Source organism: Corapipo altera, unplaced genomic scaffold (genome assembly GCF_003945725.1).
Source record: "Corapipo altera isolate COAL_440 unplaced genomic scaffold, ASM394572v1 113, whole genome shotgun sequence".
NCBI classification, from domain to species: Eukaryota; Metazoa; Chordata; class Aves; order Passeriformes; family Pipridae; genus Corapipo; species Corapipo altera.
In genome coordinates this window covers 8,738,376-8,763,293 of record NW_020884895.1, presented here as the reverse complement: position 1 = coordinate 8,763,293, position 24,918 = coordinate 8,738,376, and the positions used below count along the sequence as shown (strand labels likewise).

Below are 24,918 nucleotides of genomic sequence, written 5' to 3'. Positions count from 1 at the left end.
TTGTATAAGGTTCCTTTCAAAGATGCTTTTGCTTTTTCAGTACAAAACCAGCAAAATAATTTTGTCTTTTTGTTTGGATCTCTTTTTGGCAAGGGGAATTTGTCAGCAGTAGCTCATGTGTGAGTTCAGCTGTGTAGTCTTAAAAAAAAATGAAGAATTGTTTTTTGTGTTGGAGACTAAATCAGAAAATAAATCACTGTAACTTTTCTAATTGTGCTGTGTAAGTGACCCGTGGTGTAGCATTGATTACTGAGATCCTTCTGTGCTGCAGCTGCAGTTGAAGCATGAGAAGAATAATTCCTTGCACACCTGGAGTCCAGGTGGGAATGCCTTCCAGAGCTGCAGTTGGAAAGAGTATTTTCCCTAAGAATCCTTTTAGTAGTGGGGCTACTGCTGGAGATTGACTTATTTAACTAATATATCTAACTAATAATGAATTTAACTAATAAGATCCCACTTGTAAATGATTTTGAGCACCCATTTTTGTAGATTCTACCTTTAAACAAGAATTTGTGTTTATGAATTAGAATGTTTTTGTTGCTGTTCCAAGCACTAATTTTCACTCTCTTTCCACAAGTCTTGGTGTTGGCAAAGTAAACTGTTGTTTCAGTGTCTGAGAATCAAGAACATGATATTCCTCAAACAAATAACATGTTGGAGTTATCCCAGAAACAAACAAAACCAAACTCAGGCAAAGCTTTTTTGGCTAATTTTTATTTGTCAATGGTGGACAAAAGAAGAAACCACAAGATGTCACTCTATCCTAAGGAGCTAAGAAGGACTTTCCTATTGACAGTAATCCTGTGGGAGTGCTGGAAAGCTGAACAGCCTGAGTGGGACTTAGGTGGATGTAGGTGTTGTACAATCAATGAGTTTGGATCATAGATAGACCCAGGTTCTGGGATTAATATTTGGGGACGGGGGGAACAAACCCCAATACTTGGTGTTGCAAACTTTGCTCTGAATCTTTGATGATGGATTGCTGGATGAACTTCATCCAGGAGAATTCTTATCCAGTTGTTGGCCTGGAGGATGCATTGTGTGCTGGGGGTGTGGGGAGATAACAGAAATAGGTTGTTCTTCCAGCCTGTCTCCATGAACAGCCCCAGAGCCGTGCTGGGCTTAGTTTGGAGTCAGTGCTGCAACAGGACATATGATTTTTTTTCTATAAGAGAGAAATAACTGGGGCTGAAGTCAGTGATATACTGCTCCTATTGTTCTGTTGTTCTCTTTTGTTACACCTCTTAAATCCCCCCCCTCCCTTGCTGCCTCACACAGTGTCACTGGAATTTCTGCAGGAGCAGATTCCCTGGCAGGTGTTCCCTCTTCCTGAGCCAGAGGCAAATAATGTCCCTACAAGGGTTTTCTTAAAGTGGCAACAAGGCCTTCTCCAAAAGTGTTTACAAGCTCGTTCTTGAGTTGTTTCTGTCCCTTGAATTGGGCAATCCTTGCTTTTGTCCCTGCAGTTGGAAAATGGAAATACATGGATTAGAAAGAGATGGATGAGTTACCCCCAAACCCCAGTGCCAGGGAGGAGGAAACCAGTACCTTGGTAACTCAGATAATACCAGCAAGAACTGAGTTGACTTCCCTTGTGAGCTGCTCTGCATCTGCTGGCACACCTGATGAAAAACTGCGGATTAATTTAGTTTGTAAAACTGCCTGTGGTCTCCAAGGGGTTTGGATCAAGCTGTCACAGTCACAGGGGTCCAGACAGGAGGGAGACTCCAGCTGCTCACTGGGATCTCTGTTCACTGTTCACCGGGTTCTTTGGCTTCCAGCTGGCACTGGATCAGGGCTGGAAAACAAAGTTACACGTGAAGAACCATTCTCAGTGCACACAGTTGGTACTTTGCAACTCATTAACACGATGTATCTGTCACCCTCCTAGTCCAAGACGCTCACATGACATTCTTTTTACAAAGCACTGCCTTACAACCACGTCCACAGGAACATTTTTCATTTTACAGCACTAGTTAGAAACCCATCATGGACCAGCTGCTCTAGGCAGTAGACAAAAACTGAATGAAAAGATAGACAAAAGTAATGTACTCAAAATGCAGTTGAAATTGCAGTTTATAGACAATAGCACAGTGCAATAGTCAAGGCTGTGAGGTAATGAAGGATATCAGGCTTATTCCCTCACTCTGGCAGGCAGGTAATGGAGAAAGGTTGGAAAGATAAATATATTATCCAAGACACAGATAATGCTTGTAAAATTCTAGGTCTACCAGGACCTGGTGGAGGAAAGAATTGAAATTGTTCCCGCAGCTCAGGAATTTAACCCACTGCCTGAGTTTTTATCTTTCAGCCACACTGACTCACAACAGGAATGATGATTTGGATATGACACATACTCTACTGATTACGAGTTGGTTTACTACCTTTTCTCTCATAAACACACATCTTCCCTGTGGAAGAGTGATCTTTTGGACAAACTGGTGGAAAATTCCTACAGAAAAACAGTTCTGTGTTTGTGTAGAAGTGCTTTTAAGGAAGGGAGGAAAAACATAGAGAGGAAATCTGGATTGTGTCTAATTCACATCTTTAGTGTTCTCGTTAAGGGATTGGAATTGCCCTTGGAAAAAGATGAGCTTCAGCCATTCTTTCAAGTATTCTACTACCAAAAGAGTTTAGACCCAGTCATAGTTTAATATTTTTGCTCTATTTACAGGTATTTGTTAAGAGCTGTGTTTTAAACCCAAGCTGGAATCCTTGCAGGTGGTAACTGTGATAGCAGCACCTGAGCAGAGTGAATAAAATATGTCAGAATGTGATAAGAAATAAAAGACATCAAGAAATCCATCTTGCCCTGAAAGCTGTAAGGATCGTGGTCTGGACAATGTCAAATCTCACTGGTCACCAACAGTGTGACACAAAAAGCCTGTTTGTTTGAGGCTTTTGTCATTGTCAGAAGACTTGGTAAATGTGAGTTTCTCCAGTTTATAAGTTCACATCAGTTTTTTGATGAGAAGTTATTTGTGAATCATCCCAATATTTCAGAACTAGTCTTCCTGTTGCAGTTTCCTGGGGTGCAAGCTGAACAGGGTAACCTTGAGTGATTATAATTCATGCATTTTCCAGTGTCATTCCAAGTTCAGTTTATATACACATATGGAACAAAGTGTTCTGAGGAGGTGACCTCCTAATTACTGAGCTTTTGAATCATAACGTGTGGGACAGAGAGCTTGGAATCATGAGTAAAACAGGCTTGGATCAAGCCCTTACAAAAGCTGAGGATGCTGCCAGCTCTTCCTCTTCACTGATGATACATCAGGATAGGCAGAGCAGAAATTAGGGGGTGTCTAATTCCATAACCTTAAATGTTTAAATCAAGCAAACAATCATGCAGTGTCCAAAACACCTATAGCAAAGAGCATCACCAGAAGAAGCTAAATTTAGTCAGTCACCTGGAGCCTGTTCCAAATCCCTTTACAGCCCATCATAAAAGGATTGCCATTAGTTGCAGCCAGTTTTGGACCACTCGAGGTTTCTCTCAGGCTGTGCCCTGGAGCCTGAGTTCAAAGAACTGGGTGGGAACTGACATGCCTGTCATTTTGTGGGATTAGTAAGAACTCAATTTTTGCCCCATTTGCAAAAATTACTTGAGGCCACTTACCTGAAAATATGAAATGGGTTTCTAATCCCAGTGTTTAAAAAAAAAAAAAAAAAAAAGGTGAAGACTATAAGCATGCAAGATGAAGAATTTGTAAAGTTATATTTGGTGTGTATGCACATGCACTCATTAAATGTGGATATACTACAAGAATCACAAATCTTTTTATTATTTTACTCTTATAAGTAAGCAAAACCTAACCTATCACTGCATGAAACCATAGGATTATGCAGTACAAAATAATGAAGCCACTCTGTGCCTCTTGGTTTAGAGACTACAGGACTCTTCCTTAGTGCAGGATACCTGCAAGGGAATATAAAAGTCGTTTGCCCCCTCCCTTTCTCAGTCACCAGCTTGGCTAAGCTCCTCTCTCTCAGTCCCTGGAGTTAAATGATGAATTCCAGCCTCTCCAAGCCGATGGCAGCAAATTCCTCTGCCTCCAACCATTGCACAGGGGATTCACAGAGTTAATGGAAGATTCACAAAGTTAATAGAAGGAGACAGATGAAGGTAGAGAACCCCGAGGAAATCAAAGATATCAGTGTTTAACACGAGGGGCAGTGGCAAAGCTCACCAGGAGGGCTCTGAAGAGGAGCCACGACCCCCACATGAGGAGCTGGCAGAACTCATTCCTGATCTGCTGCCTCTGTATCACTTGGCATGTATTTTGCAGATAGAACAACTCTCTAGTAGATTTATTAGCAGTGCACTGAGAAGTATCTTCAAGATAAGTTAATTCAGGCTTTCTTAGCCTTGATAACACCTGCTTAAAATGTGCTCCTTCCCATGGACGACGAGAGCACAGAGATTATGTTATGATAGTTCCATGACAAGTGACTCCCAAAAAGCAACAGAGAAGGCTGTTTTTCAGAAGGGCCATTAACCAGCTGGCAGCCCATTTTGCACCCTTCATGGTAAGCATGATAATCTGGGCAGCATTCAAGAAAAAGGCAGATCACAGTCTCTGCTGTTTCCCCAGGAAATGCATCCTGATGACTCCACAGAGAAAGGGTTTCAAGTGGGAAGGGTGTTTTACATTTCCATCTCCTTCAGCGCTCCAAAGCCCTGCTTATTTTTTGGAGAGTTTCTGTACAAAGCCTTTTTTTTTTTTTTAATAAAGCTTGGGGATTATTAATTTTGCAGGTGTGTTCACACTGAGCACACACACCTGATAAAGAAGACAATCTGATAAACTAAGGGGTCTCTGTGCCAGTGTTGTGCTTTTGTGTGTCATGGCAGTAATGCTGCTGGTGCCTTCAGCTGCTCTAACACTACCTAAACCTGCTCAGACACAGCAGTTAAGGCTCATTTTTCTCCAACACAGTTGGTAGAGAAGTACAAAATCAGTATTTATTCCTGTTCTAAATCTCAGAACACACACCACACTCAGAACTGGGCTCTGCTCCACACATTGGGCTGTATCCCAAGCAACTCATTGCACAGAAAACAGCTCTGCTGGAGTGGAAAGGACTCACCCTCCTGGTGAGTGACCAGCAGGGACACTTGGTCTGGTGCCCTGGTGACAGGGTTGGGAGAATCCCACTGCTTTGGCACCGGGCTGAGCTCCTGCCCTTTTATATCTCGTGATGTCTCTCTAAGGCCAAGTTGGAACAATAGGATGCTGTAAATTGCTGACCATGAAACAAGATTGAGGCTGATGTGCAGCAACCTGCTGTGTCCCAAACCCCACGCCAAATCCCTGACTGGCCTTGTTGGGCCCAAGTGCCAATGGATTTATGGAGTAGGAAAATCCAGTGAACAATCACAGCATTTAAAAACAAGCCAACAGATCTGAAGCATTTGGAGCAGCAACTGATGTTCCCTCAGAGATATAACACATGATTTCTGTAATCATAGAAATACATTTAATTTTGTTTATTTAAACCAGCTCGTGTTTTGCTGTGAGCATTAATCATCTGGTGTCACACAATGGAATACTAAATGTCACACACTGAGTCACATCTCCAGCGACACTGTGAGCAATATTCTGGCTGTACTCCACAGCTGGAGAAAGAACTGCTTCATGCCTTGCTGGCTGTAGAGCAAACACACTCTTGCAGCTTCATTTTGTATTCAGTAGCTCTCCAAAACAGCGAAGGCAGCATGCAAAATGAGGAGGAACACCACTGAAGCTCAGCTGCTCATCTCTCACAACTCAACTGCAAAAAATATGCGGTTTGAAAGAAGACATTAAAGAACAGATATCAGCAGAAAGAGTCTGCCTCAATCAAGGGAGTTACACCTTGTTGCTTTTCAGTAAGTTTTGTTTGCCTGAAGAAGCAACATCAGCACGTTAGCTGCTGAAAACAGGGCTTTCTTCTTCTCCAGTGCAAGGCAAGAAGAAAAGAAAATTCTCATTTCCCAGCTGCTGGAATACAGCATGGAGCTGGCAGCAAAGGGGAGCAGCTGAAAGATGGTATAGTTAATGTTTTTATTCAGGGGCCTGGCAGGTCTGTGACTGGAGAATACAGTGACATAAAGCAGTTTAACAGCACCTTTACAGCCCCTGTAGGCCAGCACTGAACTTAGAGCCTCTTTGAAGCCCAAAGATCAAGATGGATCTCAATAGTATAGATTTTACTCTCTTTTTTTTTTTTTTCCCTGAAAGAAAAGCTGCTGCTTCTGTCACCTCTTCTCTATTAAAGCAAAAGTGTGAGGTTAGCAATGACCCTCTGAGAAATCCAGCTTTGTCTGCAGAGGGAATGCTGGATGAAAACAGCTAAAGCAGAGTGAGGCACCATGTGAAGTGATTCCATTTGCAGCCAGTGGGTCACCTTCCCTGGGCCCTGATTGAAAGGGATCCCATGGTAGGAAGGACTAATACACATGGATGGAGCACTGCCCACACCAGGAATTACAAACACAGGCTCTGGGAAGTCCCACCAGCACCTTTGGGGTCCTGCAGTGCCAGAACTTGGGTGGAAAGTCAGTGTTGTGGAGAGTAAGGGGAAGGCAAATCATCCACATGAAGATACTTTGAGGTCTTCTTGTGTTTTGGATATATGTGAGTCCAGAATCCCTCGTCTACTGAGGTCAGGAGACCTGATTTAAAATAGATATTTATGGCTGGGCCTTGTGAATACAAAATGCCTGTTGCTCAGAAATCCCCACGTGGTGGGGCTGAGCAGCAGGTACAAATCCTCAGCTGAGGGACAAAGCAATGGGAAATCAGTCCCAAGAACCCTTCAGTGCCCCCAGTACTGCTGGAAGGAGAACATCCTCCAGCCCTCAGAACACCCAGGCTGTGATACAGCAAATGCAGTCTCTGACTTTGAGCAGAAACATTTTTATTACATTTAATTTCTCTTGGCAGGCTGTGCCTGTTCCTAACTTTCCAGGCAGCAATTGTGGACAGCCACAGTGTGTCTGTCTCCTTCCTATAAAAGAAGCACTGGAGAGAAACAAGGCTCTTTCTCCTTTTTTTATGTAACACAAGGCTGCCATTTTTTCCAAATGAAAGCAAGTGGGAGCAAATTATTCGGATTTCCTGACAAAAGCTGCAGGAACACAACACCTTTAATAAAAACAGTTGATTCTCTTCATAATGCTTCTCTCTTTTTTCCCCATGATCACAGGAGGCCTTGCTTTCTGCTCTCAACCAGAGAACATCTTTATTATCCTTGCAGACAGTGAATAACAAGGCATTCATTCAAACCTAATTTTTTTTGGCAATAAGAGCTGGGGAAAGAATAGGGATAAAAAAATCAGAGATGTCAGGAACGAGTTCTGCCTGTAAATACACATTCAGAGCTCTCAGTTCCTTCTTTGATTGGAATGGGGACAGGCATCTCTGAATTTTAAACAACTGAATTATGTTTATTGTTCAACTGCATTGCTTTTCTATGTTTTCCTGTTCTTTCCCTCCTTTCTTAGCTTATTTAGAGCTGGGTCATTTTTACCACCTTGGCCCAGCAATGGACTAGTTTTCCTGTTCCATACTTAAAAAGATTATGCTTATTTCTCTCAAATATCTGACATATGACAACTTGGTAAAGCCACTTTAATAAATAAGTACTCTGGTGACTCCCAAGTATTCCCATATTTGCAAGGTCTGAGTTTTGGGAAAGGAGGGTTTTGATGGATGAAGTGAAACAATTTTTCCAATGTAATTCAGGTCATCAATTCTCCACAAAAAGAGGAGACATAACTCTTCAGCAGTTGGCAGCAGTTTCATAAATAAATGCAAAAAATTGTGGAAATATTGTGGCATCTGCAATGATGGAAGTTAGAGAGGAGAATAACCAGAGATGTTGCTTCCAACAACACAGGGGGAAAGGAGGCTCACAAGGCTTCAACAGGAAATTGTGCATCAAAATGAATTCAGAATGATTTTCATATGATTAAAATTACCTGATGAAACCTATGTTTGATAAATTAGGAAGTACTTAATGAATGTTGTATTCCATTGGGAATTGCTAACAATTAAGTCGTGAAAAGATGAAACATGAGATTCATAATAAGGATGTGGAGGGAGGAAATGAGGCTGACCTCATACCAGAGTTCCCCATCAAATGCCTGATCTTGTTTGTTTTGGCAGCTTTGGATGAGGTGTTTTAAATTTTGAGGGTTAGACAGAAATGGCACCTGGACAAGTGGAGATTGACAGCAAACTCATTAAAATGGAGGGGACTTTGTCTATAACTTTCAGTGAGCTCTAAACCATGACTTGGGTGAAGGAACACTCAGTTCACTCCCTTGTGAGAAGTCTGGCAGACACCTGGCAGGTACCTTCGGGATTTTTCCATGCGCACATACAGGTTGGATTCTGCTCCAGCTAAATTCAGTGGCATTACTTGTGAGGGTACAAGGTTAAGCATGACCTCATGTGCATCTGTGCATTAGGATGCAATAAATTCATTCAGTATAACAAGCCATGTTTTAAGGTAAAAGGGAAAATAAATCTCAACGAGGTATAGAATGGGAGAAATCATTATTGCATGTCAATCCACAGGGGTGCTGCCTGCCACCCACTGCACTTGGGGTATGATTAGGTTTCCTCTTTCACGTTGCCAAATGCAAGAAAAGGAAAGTTGCACCCAATATTTTTTTGAAAGGAAAATTAAAAAAAAACAAAACTCAAAATGTTACTTATAAGTGAGCTTTCCGTAGTGTCAGATAAAGTCCAGCTCATCCAGAAATTGTTGACCTACATTTGGTTAGAAAATTCGGATTTGATACTGAAATAAGTCTCTCCTAAACCAAATAAAAATTCTGTTCCCTGTTCCATAAACATCTCTTCTTATGGCTTGATCCAAAGACTATAAAATCAAGGACAGGCTCAGTTTTTAGTACCAGATGTTGTCACTATGACTTGCAAGCCTGCTGTTTTTCTAGAAGAGAGAACCAAATTTCAGTACTTGTTGCTTGGTTACAGCCCCTCCAACCCTCTTGGAATCCCTGGGTTTGTAACACCTTACAAAACCAGACATATATAGTTTTCACTTCAATAATTTATGCGCCTTGTTGTTGATTCCTTTTTGTTTGGTGACCCTGATGAAAAGTTTCACTAACTCTGCCCTCCTTCTCTCCAAGGCTTTATCCTGTTGTACTTGGCTTTTCCCTGGGAATGCTCTCCAAATCCTACCAGTGGGAGTCGAATAGTTGAGTGGAATCCTGAACGGGCAGGACAGAAAGAAATGTGTCCAGTTGGTTTGTGCAAGTTGTGCCTGCTTCTCTGCCCAGGCACAGATGAGCATCTGTGCATTTAATATTGTGTTCCTTTTCCAGTGCTTCCTCTGACTGTCCCTGCAGATCATACTAAAGAAATAGTCAAAGAAATTCTCTCTCTAACTGATTCATCCAACTCCAATACCACGGATTCCTGGATATGGTCAAACCAGGTAAGATCAACAGAGAAATTCACTTTCTGCTGCTGCTAAAATGTTGTTAAGCTTTTAGATCTGATTTTACTTAATGGTTTGATATCACCTAAGTAAATTAAGTATTTTACGTAAAGAACACGAAATTGCACCAACAAACTAATTTTTACAAGCTGCTGCATCTCTGATTCAGTAAAATGTTATCATCCAGAAGTGATTTTTAAGTGTTCTTTAATGATGATTAACAAAATGTCAGCTCAGAAACTCAGCTGTTTAAATGCAGACTTTAAAGCCAGACTGTTCATCTAGTCTGGTCTTAACCAAGCCAGGCTCTGTGAATGCTGTGGGAATGCTGACCCTGGTCACAGGAACAGCATTTTTGCTGGCTATTGCCACAGTGCCAGGATTTCATGGTCTGAGCATTTCAGTTATTTGTGTATAAAAGGAGGTGGGATAATATTATTTCCTTTCTTCCTACTCTTTGTCTGTCTGCTCTGTTCAATTAAAGCACAAACTCTCTGGAGCAGACTCTGTTTTCCTGGCTTTCTGTGGTGCCCAGAACAACAGGGCCTCTTGCGGCCTACAGCAGTCAGAATAATTGGAATTGTTCCTGTCATTAGTCAGACCTCGGGATGAGCCCTATTCTGGCCAGTTTATACATATTTCATGCACCTGCAGGACATCCAGGGAAGCATCTGATCCAATGTAGATGTGAGAGACACATGGTTGAGACTGATGCCCACCCTGGATTTGGCCTGCTCAGCCATTTCAGAGACAGAATTACCGGTCAAAACTGGATAAAGTGGGAAAAAAACCTCTTTCTTGCAGAGCTGGGGCATGCTGCTGCATTTCTTGTCAGAAGCACATTTTTATGGGCAGGTTGTAAAGATCTGAAAAATAGTGTTTATAATGGAAAGGCCACCACCATGTAAAATATGTCATTTCTCTGAAACAGCACAGAGATAATTTTTCATGGGCTTTATGAGGATTGCATTTGCCACAGAAGATCTGAAGCCCATTAAGCCCTGATGGGGACCAATACCTTTCATTTTGTACAGAGAGGAAAAATGGTAAGTAGAAAGGCCCGAAATTACAGTCTTGTTTGATTTAGATATTAATTTTTTTATTCTTAGCAGGCAGAAAAAGGATACATTCAAGTGACCTGATGAATCCCTAATACTCCATTCTCTGCCCACCCTGTAATAAACTCAGCTCTTACCACATAAAATTTTAATGAAACCTGTGTGGAATGACTACTTTGTTAAATTTCATATAACCATCTGTCAATTCAACATTTGGAACCACAAAATACCTTTGCACAGGAGCTGAAAGTTTCTAATAACCATTATTCTCCTCTGCTTTACTGGCGCGGCAAAGTTTACCAGCAGAATTTCTGAGGGAATGTTTTGGAGCCTCCAGTCACTGTTGGGGAAAGTACACGCCTTTCTGCACAGAAAAGTCTTTTATTGATCAGCCTTTGTAACAACCAAGAAGAGAAAAGGGAATTATGAGGGAAAGGGAGAATAAGGAATAATTCTTTTGTAAAGAAATTGAAAAGTAGGAAGTCAGAACCACCGAGGGTTTGACTATATGGTATTTCCAGATGAATATCCCCGGGCAGAGCGGATTGTGGACTTTTTTCCACATTGATTTTAACTTATTTATCCCTCTTCTTTCAGTGCTGAGCCCAGGAGCTCAAGTGAGGCAGGAGCTGTGCCCGTGGTGTGGGAGATGCCGATCAATAGGGCATGATTGAGTGCTCCATTATAACCTTACACCGAAACCTGGTTCCCGTAACAGCTGCTGGAGTTTAAAAGCCATCTGTAAACTTCAGCAGGAGCTAACCAGTGCCCAGAACAACACTGGGCTGCAATTCCATCAGTGGCACCCTGCCAGCATCTGCACTTTGTCTGGGTGAGCCAAACAAACATCGCAACAAACACATTTTCAAGGGAATAGCTTCACCAGACTGGCTCTCAGAACCTACAGCTTCAATGTTTTAAGAAAAATACAACATAAAAACAGACACAAAACTGACCTGTTGGTTCCCACCAAGAGAAGAGTCTCTTGTTTTCGTTCTGAGCTGCAAACTCGAAGAAAGAAGCCTGGAAGGTTGTTTCTAAAATGGCTGAGCAGGTTCAAACAAGACAAGAACCCTCAACAGAGTGAAGAGGTGCCCATGAAGAACTTTCATGAACGTTACATAAAACACGAGGCTCTTTAAGTAGTTGCTTTTCATCCAAAGTTCTTTGATAAATTAATAAGGCATTTAACAAGCCATTAATGAAGCAGGAAGTCTTTTAGGCAAAGAGAATATTAACTTCAAGTGGGAAAAACTGTGAAAACGATTCAGGAAAGTGAAGCCACCGGAGTGAGCAGACCAGAGATTCATCCGGATGATCACGTATCTTGCTACAGGTATCACCAACCTATCTTTAGGCACCTTCTGGAAAGACAGTTCATTGATACCAGCTCCATCAGCCCAGGAATTTGTTTGATGTACTTAAGAGATTGGTAACAATAGCTCCTAACGTGACTGCGTTGCGAGGTGACAGCGTTTCCTTGGAGACAGTGAATCCATCCAGCCCCAGCCAGGATCCTTGCAGGTTACCCCTCTCCAGAGGCTGGAGAACTCCCTCCCTATGCAGGGGCAGAGATGGGAAGATAAGCTTTGGCTGTAGACAAATAGCCTTATGCAAGATGTGAGGATTTTGTGCACCAGCGAGACATGTCTGAAAGGTAGGAGGGTGAAAGGAGAGCCGGTCCTGTAGTCATTGCACCGCTTGACATGCTTTGACAACAAAGATAGTGTTACAGGATTGAGTGTCTTTTTAGAATGTACCAGCCTGTATTGCTAATGGAGGTTGTTGTGCAGCAAAAACAGGAATTCAAAGGGGTTTGGGTTTTTTTTTTCTTGGTGCCATCTTTTGCTGAAAGACAAAAGCTGTCCTGTCAGAAATGCCTAATTTGTTGCAAAAAACGTGTGAAAGGCACATGGATTGAGATGTGGAATTTGTATCCACCAAGAAAATGTTAGTTAATATTCTAGGTATGTCTAATTATGGTGATAGGACCTAATTATGTTTATTATGTCTTGTGGGGGGCGATTTTATGATGCATAAAGCAAGATAATTGATGCTACAGCTAACAGCAAGGGTGCATTCTAGCCATAACTTACAGGTGTGTTTGTCACTAAATTATGCTCAAAAGAGCTGCTTCAAAATGTTGCATAATGTCTCATAAAACTCCTATAAAAATAATTGAAAGGTAATAGAGCATGGAAACACTGTGTCCACATCCTCGACTATTGTAAGTTCAGAGAGTTCTCATAATAAATGTTTGCATACAAGCAAAGCTGCTCCTGAGCAGTAAATTGGGTGCATTTGGAGCTAAGGACAGCCCAAATTGTGAGTTTGATGCCTTCTAAATACCTCCAGGATTTGTGTTTGTAAGTTAACCCTGCAGTTCATTTATGTGGATGGACTTTGGCTTGTACCACTGACTGGGACAACAAAAATAATGGGGTGTTTGTATCCTGTGAGCAAACAGCTACTTGTGCAAGTGGTTTGGGCAGACCCAGAAACAGCTTCTTGGAGCCTTTGCAAAATCAGCAGCTCTGACCTAGTGACAAGAACTCTTTGCTTTGGGAGGATTTATCACCCTTTTCTTAGTTTCTTAGGTTTGGTTTTATTTTGCTTTTTCTGGAAGATGATCTTAAAATGTGTTTGGTTCGGTTCCTTTAGAATGGTCTAAGTTTTTCACTTCCACTGTAGCAAGGCTGAAAGAACTTGGAGCCCTTTCTGTAAAGTACCAACCTGACAAGACTTCACTGGGATCAACCACATGGGAGCAGGGACCTTTCCATCAGATATGCTCTGTGATTTGGTGGGATGTGAAGCTGCAGGGAGCACCATAGGAATTCTGACTGGATATGTGAAGAGTTAGTCTGAATAGCCCTACTGCTTGTTCCCAGATCTTTTATCAAGAGCATTTCAGATCTATGGGGAAAGTAGGCATCGCTCAGTGAAAGCTAAGCCTGCTCGAGGCTGCTGATTCATGAACAGCAGCTGGGAATAAGACTGTGGGAAGCTGGACCAGACCCCAAAACTACTGAAAACACTGGGACTGAAAGCCTTTCAAATCCCAACTGCAAGAGTTCGCTTATAACCTTCTTTATCTTTCCTCCTCTTCCACTGAGCTTTCCATTTTCTGTGAGGTAAAGCTGGACCTGTGCTGTAGAGCCTCAGATGTTTGTTTATTGAGACTGTCATTTTATCAGGAGAAAGGAGTCTTTTGTCTGACAGTCCTTTCTTAGCAGCTGAGTGTCTAAAATATACACAGGAGGGATTTTTCACTCAGTTTTTCCCTCAGAATATCTTTCCCTGCTGTAGTTTCAGAAGTAGCTCAGCTCCAGCTCTTCAAAGTATTTCAGGGGCTTTTAATGTATTCTACCCATAAAGTCAGCTGGGCTCAAATGTACTTGCACTGCATTAAGGAAACTTAGAGCATTTTGGAGTCTGTAAAAATGTGGTCAGTAGGAGCAGAAGCATTTCACGGTGTCACAACTGACACTGACATCTTCATAAAGTGGAACTTTGATCGGGGAACTCTGTGGCAGTGCATGATTTGCCAAGATATGGCCTCATATCTCATCAGTTGTGTTTTGAAAAATGCAGTAGCTGTTCTGTCCTCGTTCCTGCCAGTTTGCAAAACATTTCAGCCCCTTAGTTCCCCACTGGGACTTCCACTGAGCAGAATACACAAAATACATGGGCTTAGTCATGAGTACTTTCACTTACCTCCAGCCAACTCCAGACTTCAAGGTGGTGCTTAAGACCTGTTTAGTACAAATTTTTGCTTGTTTGTTTAATTATTTAGATGGAAAGGCTGGTTTATATATTTCAGTGCTGCTACATGGAACAGAAAGTTTCCCCTGAGCTTTTTTGAAGGGATCAGGAGTCCTTCTATTTCAAAACTTAGGGTGGAATCCTCCTCATCAAACTTTAGATGCCCTGAAGTTGTGCCTACTCTCAGGGAAGCCTGTGGGATCCTGTGGACAGTGAGTCATTCCAGCTGAAAGTAAAAAGCATGGAGGCTGGGTTGAGTAAGTGAATATCTGGACATTCCCACTCATCTCCACTGACTGGAGAGAGAGACAAAAAATTTTTCTAAGCCTGGATTTTCAGCCTGGCAACTCCAGTTAGGTGGGGGAAATCATACTTGAACCAGATGGAGGGTTTAGATGTTTGATTTTGACTGGTGTACTCTGAAATTTTGTACCTGGATTTGGTATCAGTGGCAAAGGTGTAGCTGTGGTAGGAACTAGACTGAGAGCCACTCAGAAATTAGAAGTTGGTCGCACACAGAATTTTTTTACCCCATTATCATTTTAAGTTTCCTTTCAAGTCCTCTTTTGTAGAATTCTTAAAATATAGTCAAGTATCTCTACTTAAAATACATCATAGATACAGCTCCCCCACCCCAAAAAGAGAGAGACTGGAGGAATGCTATTGCCACAGAGGGTTTCCATTAGTGAAATTAATTCTTCTCTCATAAGAATTTAGGTCCATGATTTATGATAACCACCAATTTCTCACTGCAGGCAAAGTGAGAGGAAATGACTCAGCCTGGACAGACATCATGAATCTAATTTTTTTCCCTTAATGCTTGACATAATCTAGTGTGTAGCTCCCAGAGGTGTCATTGGAGATTCATATCCAGCCGAAGGGCCTCACAATCAAGGCAGGAAATTTTGTTCCTTTCATGTATTGTGTGATCTGTAATTGCTTGGAATTGCATCCTGCCTCGTTCATTGCCATTTCTTTTGCATCAATTTTGCAGCAAAATAGGGAGGAAAACAAAGCAAGGGAGAGAAAAGCAGTGTGGCACTTGCTCCTCCAGAAAAATCTCCTCTGACAGAATGTTGAGGTCCAGCTGGTGCTTATTAAACTCAGGGAGTTTTGAGATGAAAAATGTTTCCTTCTGTCACTCTTTCCCATGGAAATTTCACTCACCACCTGATTGGAGAATTTGTATCTATCACATATTGGTTCTGGACTTTTAGGTTTTATTTTCTATCATAATGTAGAATTTTGTGAGTGGGTTTCTGCCAGGAGATCAGAATAGGTATCGTGTGAAATGGTTCAGCTAAAATGTTTTATCCCACATTTCGAGGCACTGGGAATGCATATTCCTGTCTCAGCAGAGGAGGAGGTATCTGGCTGAGAAGAAGGTAGGTTTTGAAAAGTCTTGCAGTTATAAATAGTCATTTGAATACATCCTAAAAAGTCGCTTCTAAACTGAGAAAAATAACAGACCTTTTTCTTAAACATAAAAGAATTTCTCCATATTTCTTTGGTGTGACCTCATTTAACATACAAGGAAGCAGAAGCAGAGCAAATACCAAGATAGGGCTAAACAAGGATTCCCAGCACATTTTATTTCCTGTTGTTTTTTTTTTTTAGTATTGACCCAACGTAAATCCCCTTTTCACAGGGCTGCTGTGCATGGGAACACCTGCTGCTCTGGGACACACACACATGAAAATGGCCTCAAGGTGACTTCAAAAACCAGTAAATAGCTGTTTGATTTCCCAAATGCTGAGCTCACTCAGCTTCCCCGAAGTCATCTATGGTTTATTGGGGCTGGTTTGATCCCATTAACAACCACCATAAAGCAAGAAGGGAGGAGGAGATCTGTGTGTCAGAGCCTGGGAGCACTTTTGGGCCAAAGCCAGTAAAGATGGAATACTGGGGAAAAAAATCATAGCAAGGTCAACAGCACATGTCTCTTCAATAACCTGTAATTGCACCTTTTAACTGATGTTCTGTTTAGTTTGTCTGTTACACTCAGTAGGAAACTTTCTTTGCCTTGCTCCCCAAACCATTTCAAAGCTGCATTTTTATCTCCATTCCTGACTAGAGTTGTTCTAACAATACTCACTGACAGCTGATACTTTCTGGCAAGAGCTCACCCAGCCTGTACAGTGAAAGTCAAATTACAGTGCTGTGTGCACACACTTACTCAATTAAATCATTTTTTTTTCAAGGATTCCATGGTAAAAGCTGCCAGTCTGCAAATTCTTCAGTCCCTCTGAAGCACAGTTGGAGGAATTGCATCATTTAGGGTACATAAAATGGGCTTTTGGAAATGTTCTGAGGCAATGGAGTAGCAAAGCACAAAAACACATCACTTCAGGTTGAAGGTTGGGCTTGATGATCTTGGAGGTTTTTTTCAATCTTACTGATTCTGTGGTTTGAAGACTCTATTGAACTAAGTTCAGCTTTTCTCTGGATCCTTAAGATTCCCCTAAAACATATTAAAGAGATTAAAATAAATATACTGGTCTGATATTAGTAAAATAAGAAATTAAAATACATATACAAGGGATTAAAATAAATAATTGAGGTATCTTTTCATCCAACCTGGATCCATCAAAGCAGGGCTGTACAGGGTAGAAAGGGACACATCACGCTGCTGAACCAGTTCAGTCCTTCATTTTCTCCTGGATTTTTCCATCAAACTGTCAGTAAATTCCTCATTCTGATGTTTGGACTCATCTCTGAAAGCCTCCATGTGTGTACACACTGCTCAGGTGAGAGGTGAGGGGACTGCCTATGGTTTGACCTCAGGACCATGTGGCTGTTGCCTGGTGCCAAGTCCTACCCCGTGCTACTCGGTGTTCTCTGTAATTATAAAACAATCTGCATTTCTCTGAACAGAATCAATGCTGGTTTAACGTCTCTCTCAGTTCCTCAGGTCTGACTACAAGCAATGAAAGGTTCAGTAAATCCTATCCGTCCTGCTGCCCCATCCTGAGAGACACACACCCAATCCCACCGGGTTTATCACAAGGCAGAGGAATCATCAGGCCGAGCTGGGACTCTGGGCTGCCTTCCCCAGTAAGTGTTTGGTTTTACCAGCCTGAGTACTGGTTTATAGAAGAGAGACATGGTAAAGAAGAGCTAAGGCAGAAATCTCTCCCTCAGCTTTGGGGCTGATCCTGCCACCTCCTCTTATCTTCCAAAGCCGGGGCAGATTATAAATAAGATTCTGTGCTGTGGTGTCAGCTGGGGAAAGGGGTTTGACTCGGCCTCTGAGCACTGTGCACCACACTGGAGGTGATGGACAAGGGGATAATAAGCCCTGGAAAGGCTTCTCCAATATTTGAGCCAATTTGTAGAAGTAAACCAGAATGATCTGTGGCAAACTACACTGAACTATGAATTCTCACAGCATTTACCAGCTTCTGGGCTTGGCTCTAACTGGAGGGATTTCTACTGCAATCAGGCCAGAAATATAAGAAAATACAGTGTCAGGAACTGAAGAACTTTTACTGATTCTTTTATGTCTTTATTTTGCTTGTTTTTTTTAAGTTTCCTTCTGACTCCTTCAAGTACCTTGGCTGGTGTGACATAGAGGAACACGATGTTCGAGGAAATCAGCTCCGCTGTCCCCGAGTGAGAGAAGGTGAAGATCAAAAAGACACGTTCACATTTAAGCCTTAACTCTATTTGCTCAAAACCTACATGCCTAAAATGTTATGACCTGAAATCATGGAGTTTTCCATTCTCTTGAAAAGGGGTAGGATTTTATCCCATGTTGTACAGATGTGGTTTTTTTTAATCGCTAAAAAAGTTATTCTTTGTAATTTCAAAAATGGAAAACAACTGCCAGAACAGTAAATTGAAAATATTTAATATTAATATGGTGTTGATTACTTATCTCAAAAGTTCACCAACATTTAAATGTTGCTCAGAATGCAGCAGCCACATGCCAAACAAGAAACCAAGAGGGAAATCCAGTCCTGCAAACAGTGGCACATATATTGTGTTTTAAGGCTGAATTGGCTCCATTACGATCTACAGACGCGCTCAAGAATAGAGAATGAAAGATGGGTTTCAAAACCCAGTATTTGCATGTTTGGGACTAAACAGTGGAAAATTTCCACCCTGTCCTTGCTTTAGTTAGGAGTTTGAAGATGTCCATAGCTGTAGGCATTTCAGCAAACCTTAAGAATTTAAGTGTTCAGTGTGTGTCGTTCTTAATAGAAATGAGGTTTTGAGTACAGTCATTGACCCCATTGTTGTCAGTGGAAGCTGCAAACACCTTCCTTTCTCAGAACAATTAAAGGCTAATTCAGAGCACGTGAAGGAACTTATAGAAACAGGATTTTAGAGCTCAGGTCCTTTTGAACATCTATTTAGAAATATCTTTATTTTATTCTGACCTGTAGAAGAACTGTCATTTAGCAACCACATACCAAATCACCAGGACCTCAGATTGCTTGTTGAATTATGGGCCAGGAAATGGTAGAAATATCTTCACATTAATTTATATTTTAGAAGCCTGGAAACCTACACACCTGTAATATTATATATATTTCTTCATTACAGATCTCTTCCCAGCCACATATATAATCTTTCAGCAGGTAACTAAGTGCCAGTTCCATATCACATCCACCATTATAAATCTTTTTCTCTGACCAGGGCCCCCAGAAGAAGAGCTGTTTTTCAGAAGAGAAGAACATACTTTGAAAAAAAGAAAACAAGTAACTGACACAGAGAAATGGGAGAAGAGGCTGCAAGAGAACTGGGAAAACTGTGCTGTAAAACTTTCTCATTAACATTTTGTACTCTGGTTGTAAACAAGCCAAATAATAAGGTGTTGGCTGCTCCCTGCAGTGAGCAGGTTTAAAGCTCAGGTTGGCACCTTGACATTGTAAACCAGAAGGGGTTTACAAGGGAAGAAGGACTGGAATATAATGTTATTTAGGTTGTGACCCAAAAGATAAAAATCCTGTGTTTGATTTGAGGGTTTGATTTGAGCAACCTGATCTAGTGGAAGGTGTCCCTGCCCACAGCAGGGGTTGGAACTGCATGACCCTTCCAACCCACACCATTCCATGGTGATTCTATCAACATTAATATCTGGCTGATAGACAATATTTTTGTTTCAGATGAGTTTAGAAGCCAAACCAACAAGCCACAACCGCTTAGTCCTGCTTTCCCCACCCAGTGCACACACTCTGGCCTCCCCACTCAAAGAGTGGGACAGTAAAATTCATGCTTAAAGGATGATTTCTTTCATTACTTCCAAAGAATTATTGAGTCCATCACTACAGCCCTGACCTGCATTTGGCAACTGGCACCACCAATTGTTATAACAGCATCATAAAATAGATAAAACCTTTTGACTAATTCTGGCATTGAAAATATTTAATGAATAGTTATTAGAAAACAAGGGAAAAAAAAAGAAAAAAAGTGAGTGATTTATCTTATTTTTCCCTTCCCAGGAGCTGAACCTTTCATTCCAGGACCTGGGTGATGTTTATCAGGTGGAAAACTTCAAGAGGATTCTCCGAAGATTAATTCGGGTGGAAAAGCTTTGGTTGGTGGACAATTCTTTGACAGACCTCAGTGCCATAAGGTTGCCAAGGTAGACAAAATGTCCTACTTCTATTTTTATGCAATATCATAGAAACCAAAATTATTACTTACTTTGGTAACAGCTGGAGCAGACTCTTGAGAACTACCAAATATGCTTTTTTGGGGGAAGTATTGTATTGAAAATCTATCAGTATATTGTAGTTCTGAGTTCATCTCATCCCAAGCTGAAAATACTCAGTGAGGAGATCAGATGACGACCCCTTTACTCCTGGGGAATAATTAATGAGTCTTGTGAAGTTCAGGGAGATTTGTGCCAAAAAAAAGCAAGCTGTTGCACACTGAAGGAATCTCCATGAAGAGATGGTGGAACAGAAGCCAAGCAGAGGCCAAGCATGACCATGACAACTGTATTTTACAATCCATCTGCTGCTCTATGTGTGAGTGTATGGAGAGTTGTCATACTGAGAACTGGAATAGTGATGCATCCACTGTGCAATATAGAGCAAGCTGAGAGTTAAAAGAGTAGGGATCTGATCTTGATGTCCATGGGTAGGCAAAAATGGCACAAATGTAAAACTAGTGTATAAATCCCCCCCTGTGTTGGCTTACAGGTATATTCTGTCGCAGATGTGATAGTGATGGCATACAATTTATACTTTACAGATGCAGAGAATTAAATGTCAATAAAAACCACTTTAGATCCTTCAAACAGCTGCCAAAGATCCCTCAGATTCAGCACTTATCTCTGGCTGAAAACAACATTATGACACTAAGTGGAATATCAGATTTCAGACACACTCCGCTCGAATCCCTCATTCTCAAGAGGAATCCCTGTGAGTTCCAAGAAAAATACAGACAACTGTAAGTCTAACAGCTAACAAAAGTTGATAAACACAAAGAAATGTTTGTGAGACAGTTTAAAAGGAATAGGATCTCAAATACCACAAGCTTTCTAGAAGAATCTATAATCTAGAAGAATCAAATACCACAAAGATTCTAGAAGAATCTTTTTTATTTTCCTCTTGTTTCAACTATCCAAATTGCTCCAGGACCATGGCCTCGTGAGCCAGTATCTGATAAAAGCCCCAAAATATTCAGAAGTTGCCTAGGAGGCTTTCTAATCACATGACTGGCAGTTCTGGAACTGAACTAAGTCCATGGATCAAGTTTAGAGACAGTGAGGAGGGCAGACAAATTAGATTTCCTTTTATTAATAGAAACTACCTATTACTCAAACTCTCTTCAGTCTCATTGCATCCCTCGTGTGTTCTGCAAGGAGTCTAAAATTGCATTACATGTCAGAGATGGAATCAGGAGGATGCCTTGAAAGATGGGAGCAAAAGCAAGAGAAAATTGAGTTCCCTTCATTTGATTTTTTTCTGGAGTCTCTCCCGTTCCTGGCAGATGGGGAAGATGCTCTGCCTTGAACACCCCACTCAGTGTAGGTCGTGTTGCAACGTAGACTTAACAGAGCTCCCTCAGGCACTGGCAATGGAAATTTAAATACAAAGATAAAGAATTTAGGAGAAGATAATTTATTTTAAGCTTCACTCTCCAGAAATCTGTGTGGTTGAGTGTTTTTCCTCACTGCACACAGTCACATCAGCCATCTGCAGAAGGCACTGTTGATATATTAAAGACAAACCTTACAGCATGTCTAGGATGGGATACATCTCTTCCCACCTCATCCTGGAAGGGGAATAAAAGACAGGAGAAGCTTAAAAGAAAATCTTTAGTGAAAACCTTTCTGGGTTCCAGTTTGTTTTTCCTTTAGTCTTCCAGGCATCCCCTTGGCAGTGGGATGGTGATGCTTATGCTTTTTAAAGGTAGGAAGGCAGATATCAGCAAAACATAAATTTAAAATGATGGATTTCATATTTTATCTGCATATCAAAGGGTACAGGAGAACAAAAGCAGAAAAGCACTTTTTAATAATTACTAATTGTGTTTCTTCTCCCATTCCTGCCAGTTTTAAGGCAATTAAATATTGATATAATTTGGTATTAAATTCTGGTATTACTTTCACTGCCAGTGTTGGAAGACAGATACTTGAAGTGCTTCACTCAATCTGAGGATATAAAACTTGTGCAACAGAGTGAAACCTGAGAATTTCTTATTAGCTTTTTATCAGGTAAATTCTGCAACAAATGGCAAATCAAGATTCCCAACAACACAAATCCATTTTAGGTGTGTTTGAATCCACTGTGTGTTTTTTAGCAGTGTCTATTTTGTTCTCAACATTTCCCAAGGTTATTTACCTCAATTTCCATTTTTCTTTTGTCTCTCTTTTAAGTGTATTCTCCAGTTTGCCAAATCTGAAAATGCTGGATGGGATCCCAAAACTGCCAGAGGACTGTTCACCCCCAGACATCAGGTTTTTTTACAAAATGTGTACTATACTCTAGCACTGTATTTTTGGGGGATCACAACTGTGCTACAACCACCTCGCTGAAAACAGACAATAAATCCTGCTTATGGAAGTTACTAAATTTTTTTTCTAACCAAAGAGATATTGAAGCAGAAATATAACAGTTTTGAATGCATTTGTGATACCACAGGCTTCAAGTAAGTATGGATATGGATATGTAAATAACACATAATGTCTATACCGAGTGTCATGAGTTCAATGTATTAAAACTATTGGGTGACTTTCTTGTCTGGGAGCTCTGTGTAGACAAAAACTCACAATTACTGACTCCCACCTCATTTACTTAAAACATATCCAAGTTCAGACCCCGAGTTCATTGTGGGAAATGGCACAGGGATGAACATCCATGCTGCAAAGAAAAGGAAAAAAAACGCCACAACTAAATAAAAGAACCCACCAATGTCCTTGTGCTCTTTAAGGTGCTTTGTAGGTGGGAAAAGCAGAGCCACCCCCATCATTTTGACCCTTAGAAATAAAAAAAAATAATGCAAAAAGTTCTTGCTTTGGAGTTTGGTGTGGCTGGAGAGCATGGGGGAGGAAAATCATGGAAAAAAAAGAAATCCTTTTACTCACTGCTGGCACTGTTTAGCAATGTCTTGTTGCTTAATAGAGGTTCCTCAGAGCAAAGCCACAAGAGGGAAAAGAGCTGTGGAAGCTGGAAAGGGATTTGTAAGGGCTCCCCAGGATATCTGAATGCAATTATGTTTCAGAGGTATCTGTCCTTGTCTTGGATTGATTTGCTGTTCAATTTTTAACTTTTTTTTTTTTTTTTTCACAAGCAGCTCATGCTGGCACAGAAATAGCTGTGCCACCAGTGGTGCAGGGAAAGAATGACAGAGTCCTGGAAAATGAAGACAATTAAGAGAATTGCCTAATTCCAGAGGCAGTCAGTAAATTCTCTGCTGTGCCTTGGCTGCAGGGGCAGTTTGGTTCAGCTGCACAGAGGGGAGGAAGGGCTGCTCAGCCCCGGAGGGCTCTGCAGGGCCACGGCTCAGCAGCAGAAAGGTCACAGCAGCTCTGTACAACATCTGCACTGGACCCAGGCAACAGAAATCACCAGCCTGGAAAGCTTCCACGCTCTCCCTTAGGACTGCCCTTACCTCTGCCACAGCCTGGCACTCAAAACAGGTGATCAAAATATTGCATGAACTGAATCACAAGGTTTTGAATGCGTAACAGTGTCTGGCCCAGAGTATTTTCCACAGCTTGTGGCAGGAAAAGGCAAAGGAACACTGCAAAGAGGTATCAGCTGGATGGATGGTCACCCTCAGGAAATATCCTTGAAATTCGTGGAAGCAGAGCAGTACTTATGTGCTCACAGGGTTTGAAAACTAGACCCAGTCAGTGCAATCCACCCCAGCACTGGGAACAGACCAAACTGAGACAAACCCCTTCCCAAACATAGCACAGAAACGAGAGGGACAGCTCAGCAACACACAGCAACGAGCTTTTACAGATCCAGAGAGGAATTGTGTGCTTCACACAGACACAGAGGCAAGCAGAGCTTTGGAAGGGGCAGAGCAGGACATGTTGTGCTGTACAACACGGCAGAGTGGGCCAGAGGAATGGCAGGGTGAGAACAGAAAACAGGAAAGCTTTCTGAGGAGTGGGGCTGATGCTCTACCTCCAGATGTAATATAACAAAGTCATCTACATTAAAAAAAGCACTGTTGGGTTTGGGAGTGGAAGGGTGAACACAAAGGATTCAGTATATTCTTTTCAACTGAGGAGATACGTGGGAAAACACCATGTTCTTGGGAATAAGTCAGGGAGCTAAAGCAGAGAGGAAACAAAGCCTGTGGGAGCACCTTTACTGACCCAGCCTTACTGACCTGTCCAAGCCCAACAGCAGCTGGACACTGGCTGCTGTCGGGCTGTGTGACTGGAAATGGGAAAGGAAAACTGGCTTTTCCCAAAGTATCAGACCCTAGGGAGCATTCAAATCAGCAATGCTGAAATCACAACAAAAAGCACTCGAGGACTAGGCTCTCTTCCCAGAATCCAGCATTAGAAAGTGAGACTGAGATGGAAATTGCTCCAGTCCCGTGGGCAGACAGCTCAGTTACCAGCTCCTGGTAAAGTTACCACCCACTTCTAGCACATGTAATTAGGAGCTGGTTGAGTCTCTCCTGGGAACACGCTCAGAGGCTTTGCTATTTAGACCTGAGCCCTGGGTCAGTCACAAGAGAAAGGCACAGACAGTGATTTATTCTTTCCCATCAGGAAGCTGGTTCTGCTCTCATAATTTTTTATTTCATTATTTTAATGCTCTGGCTTTGGGATCCCAGGGAAATATGAGGTAATATCTGGGGAGCCTTGCTGATTTTATTTAAAGTGCATCCAGCAGCAAGAATGTCTTGGTGATGTTTGAGTCATTTTGCTGCAATGAGATTTAAAGAAGATCACAGAATCTCAGAATGGTTTTGGTTTGAAAGGACCTGAAAGGTGATCCAGTTCCACCCCCTACCATGGGCAGGGACACCTTCCACTAGCCCAGGTTGTTCCAAGCCCCATCCAACCTGGCCTTGAACACCTACAGGGATGGGGCATCTCTGGGAAACCTGTGTCAGGGCCTCCCCACCCTCACAGGGAAGAATTTCTTCCCAATATCCCATCTAAACCTACTCTCTTTTAGTTTTAATCCATTCCCCCTTGTCCTGTCACTGT

The 24,918-nt window shown here is 41.7% G+C and overlaps 1 protein-coding gene and 1 long non-coding RNA gene across 8 annotated transcripts; one reads left to right on the top strand and one right to left on the bottom strand.

The window, feature by feature from the left end:
* Positions 1-1,020: 1,020 nt before the first annotated feature.
* Positions 1,021-11,586, bottom strand: LOC113949308. Of its 2 annotated transcripts, XR_003528408.1 has the most exons (3): positions 11,474-11,586; positions 1,549-1,798; positions 1,021-1,460 (listed from the first exon to the last, which is right to left on the bottom strand). It is a non-coding gene; the product is annotated as an uncharacterized LOC113949308 (long non-coding RNA). The 2 variants fall into 2 exon arrangements; XR_003528407.1 differs by having other exon boundaries at positions 1,021-1,798.
* On the top strand, positions 9,262-22,471 carry LOC113949304. 6 transcript variants are annotated; one of them, XR_003528406.1, is made up of 9 exons: positions 9,262-9,456; positions 10,391-10,505; positions 11,115-11,853; positions 17,186-17,336; positions 17,811-17,904; positions 18,924-19,138; positions 19,730-19,872; positions 20,487-20,684; positions 22,117-22,471. XR_003528406.1 is itself a non-coding variant. In XM_027647696.1 (7 exons), exons 1-7 carry the CDS (start codon positions 11,832-11,834, stop codon positions 22,226-22,228), a joined length of 831 nt encoding a protein of 276 aa, XP_027503497.1. In that variant the 5' UTR covers positions 11,769-11,831; the 3' UTR covers positions 22,229-22,471. The 6 variants fall into 6 exon arrangements, 5 of the variants coding, with proteins under 5 accessions (XP_027503497.1, XP_027503498.1, XP_027503496.1 ...); XM_027647696.1 differs by lacking the exons at positions 9,262-9,456; positions 10,391-10,505 and having other exon boundaries at positions 11,769-11,853; positions 17,194-17,336; positions 18,924-19,042; XM_027647697.1 differs by lacking the exons at positions 9,262-9,456; positions 10,391-10,505; positions 11,115-11,853 and adding an exon at positions 12,085-12,174 and having other exon boundaries at positions 18,924-19,042.
* Positions 22,472-24,918: the final 2,447 nt, after the last annotated feature.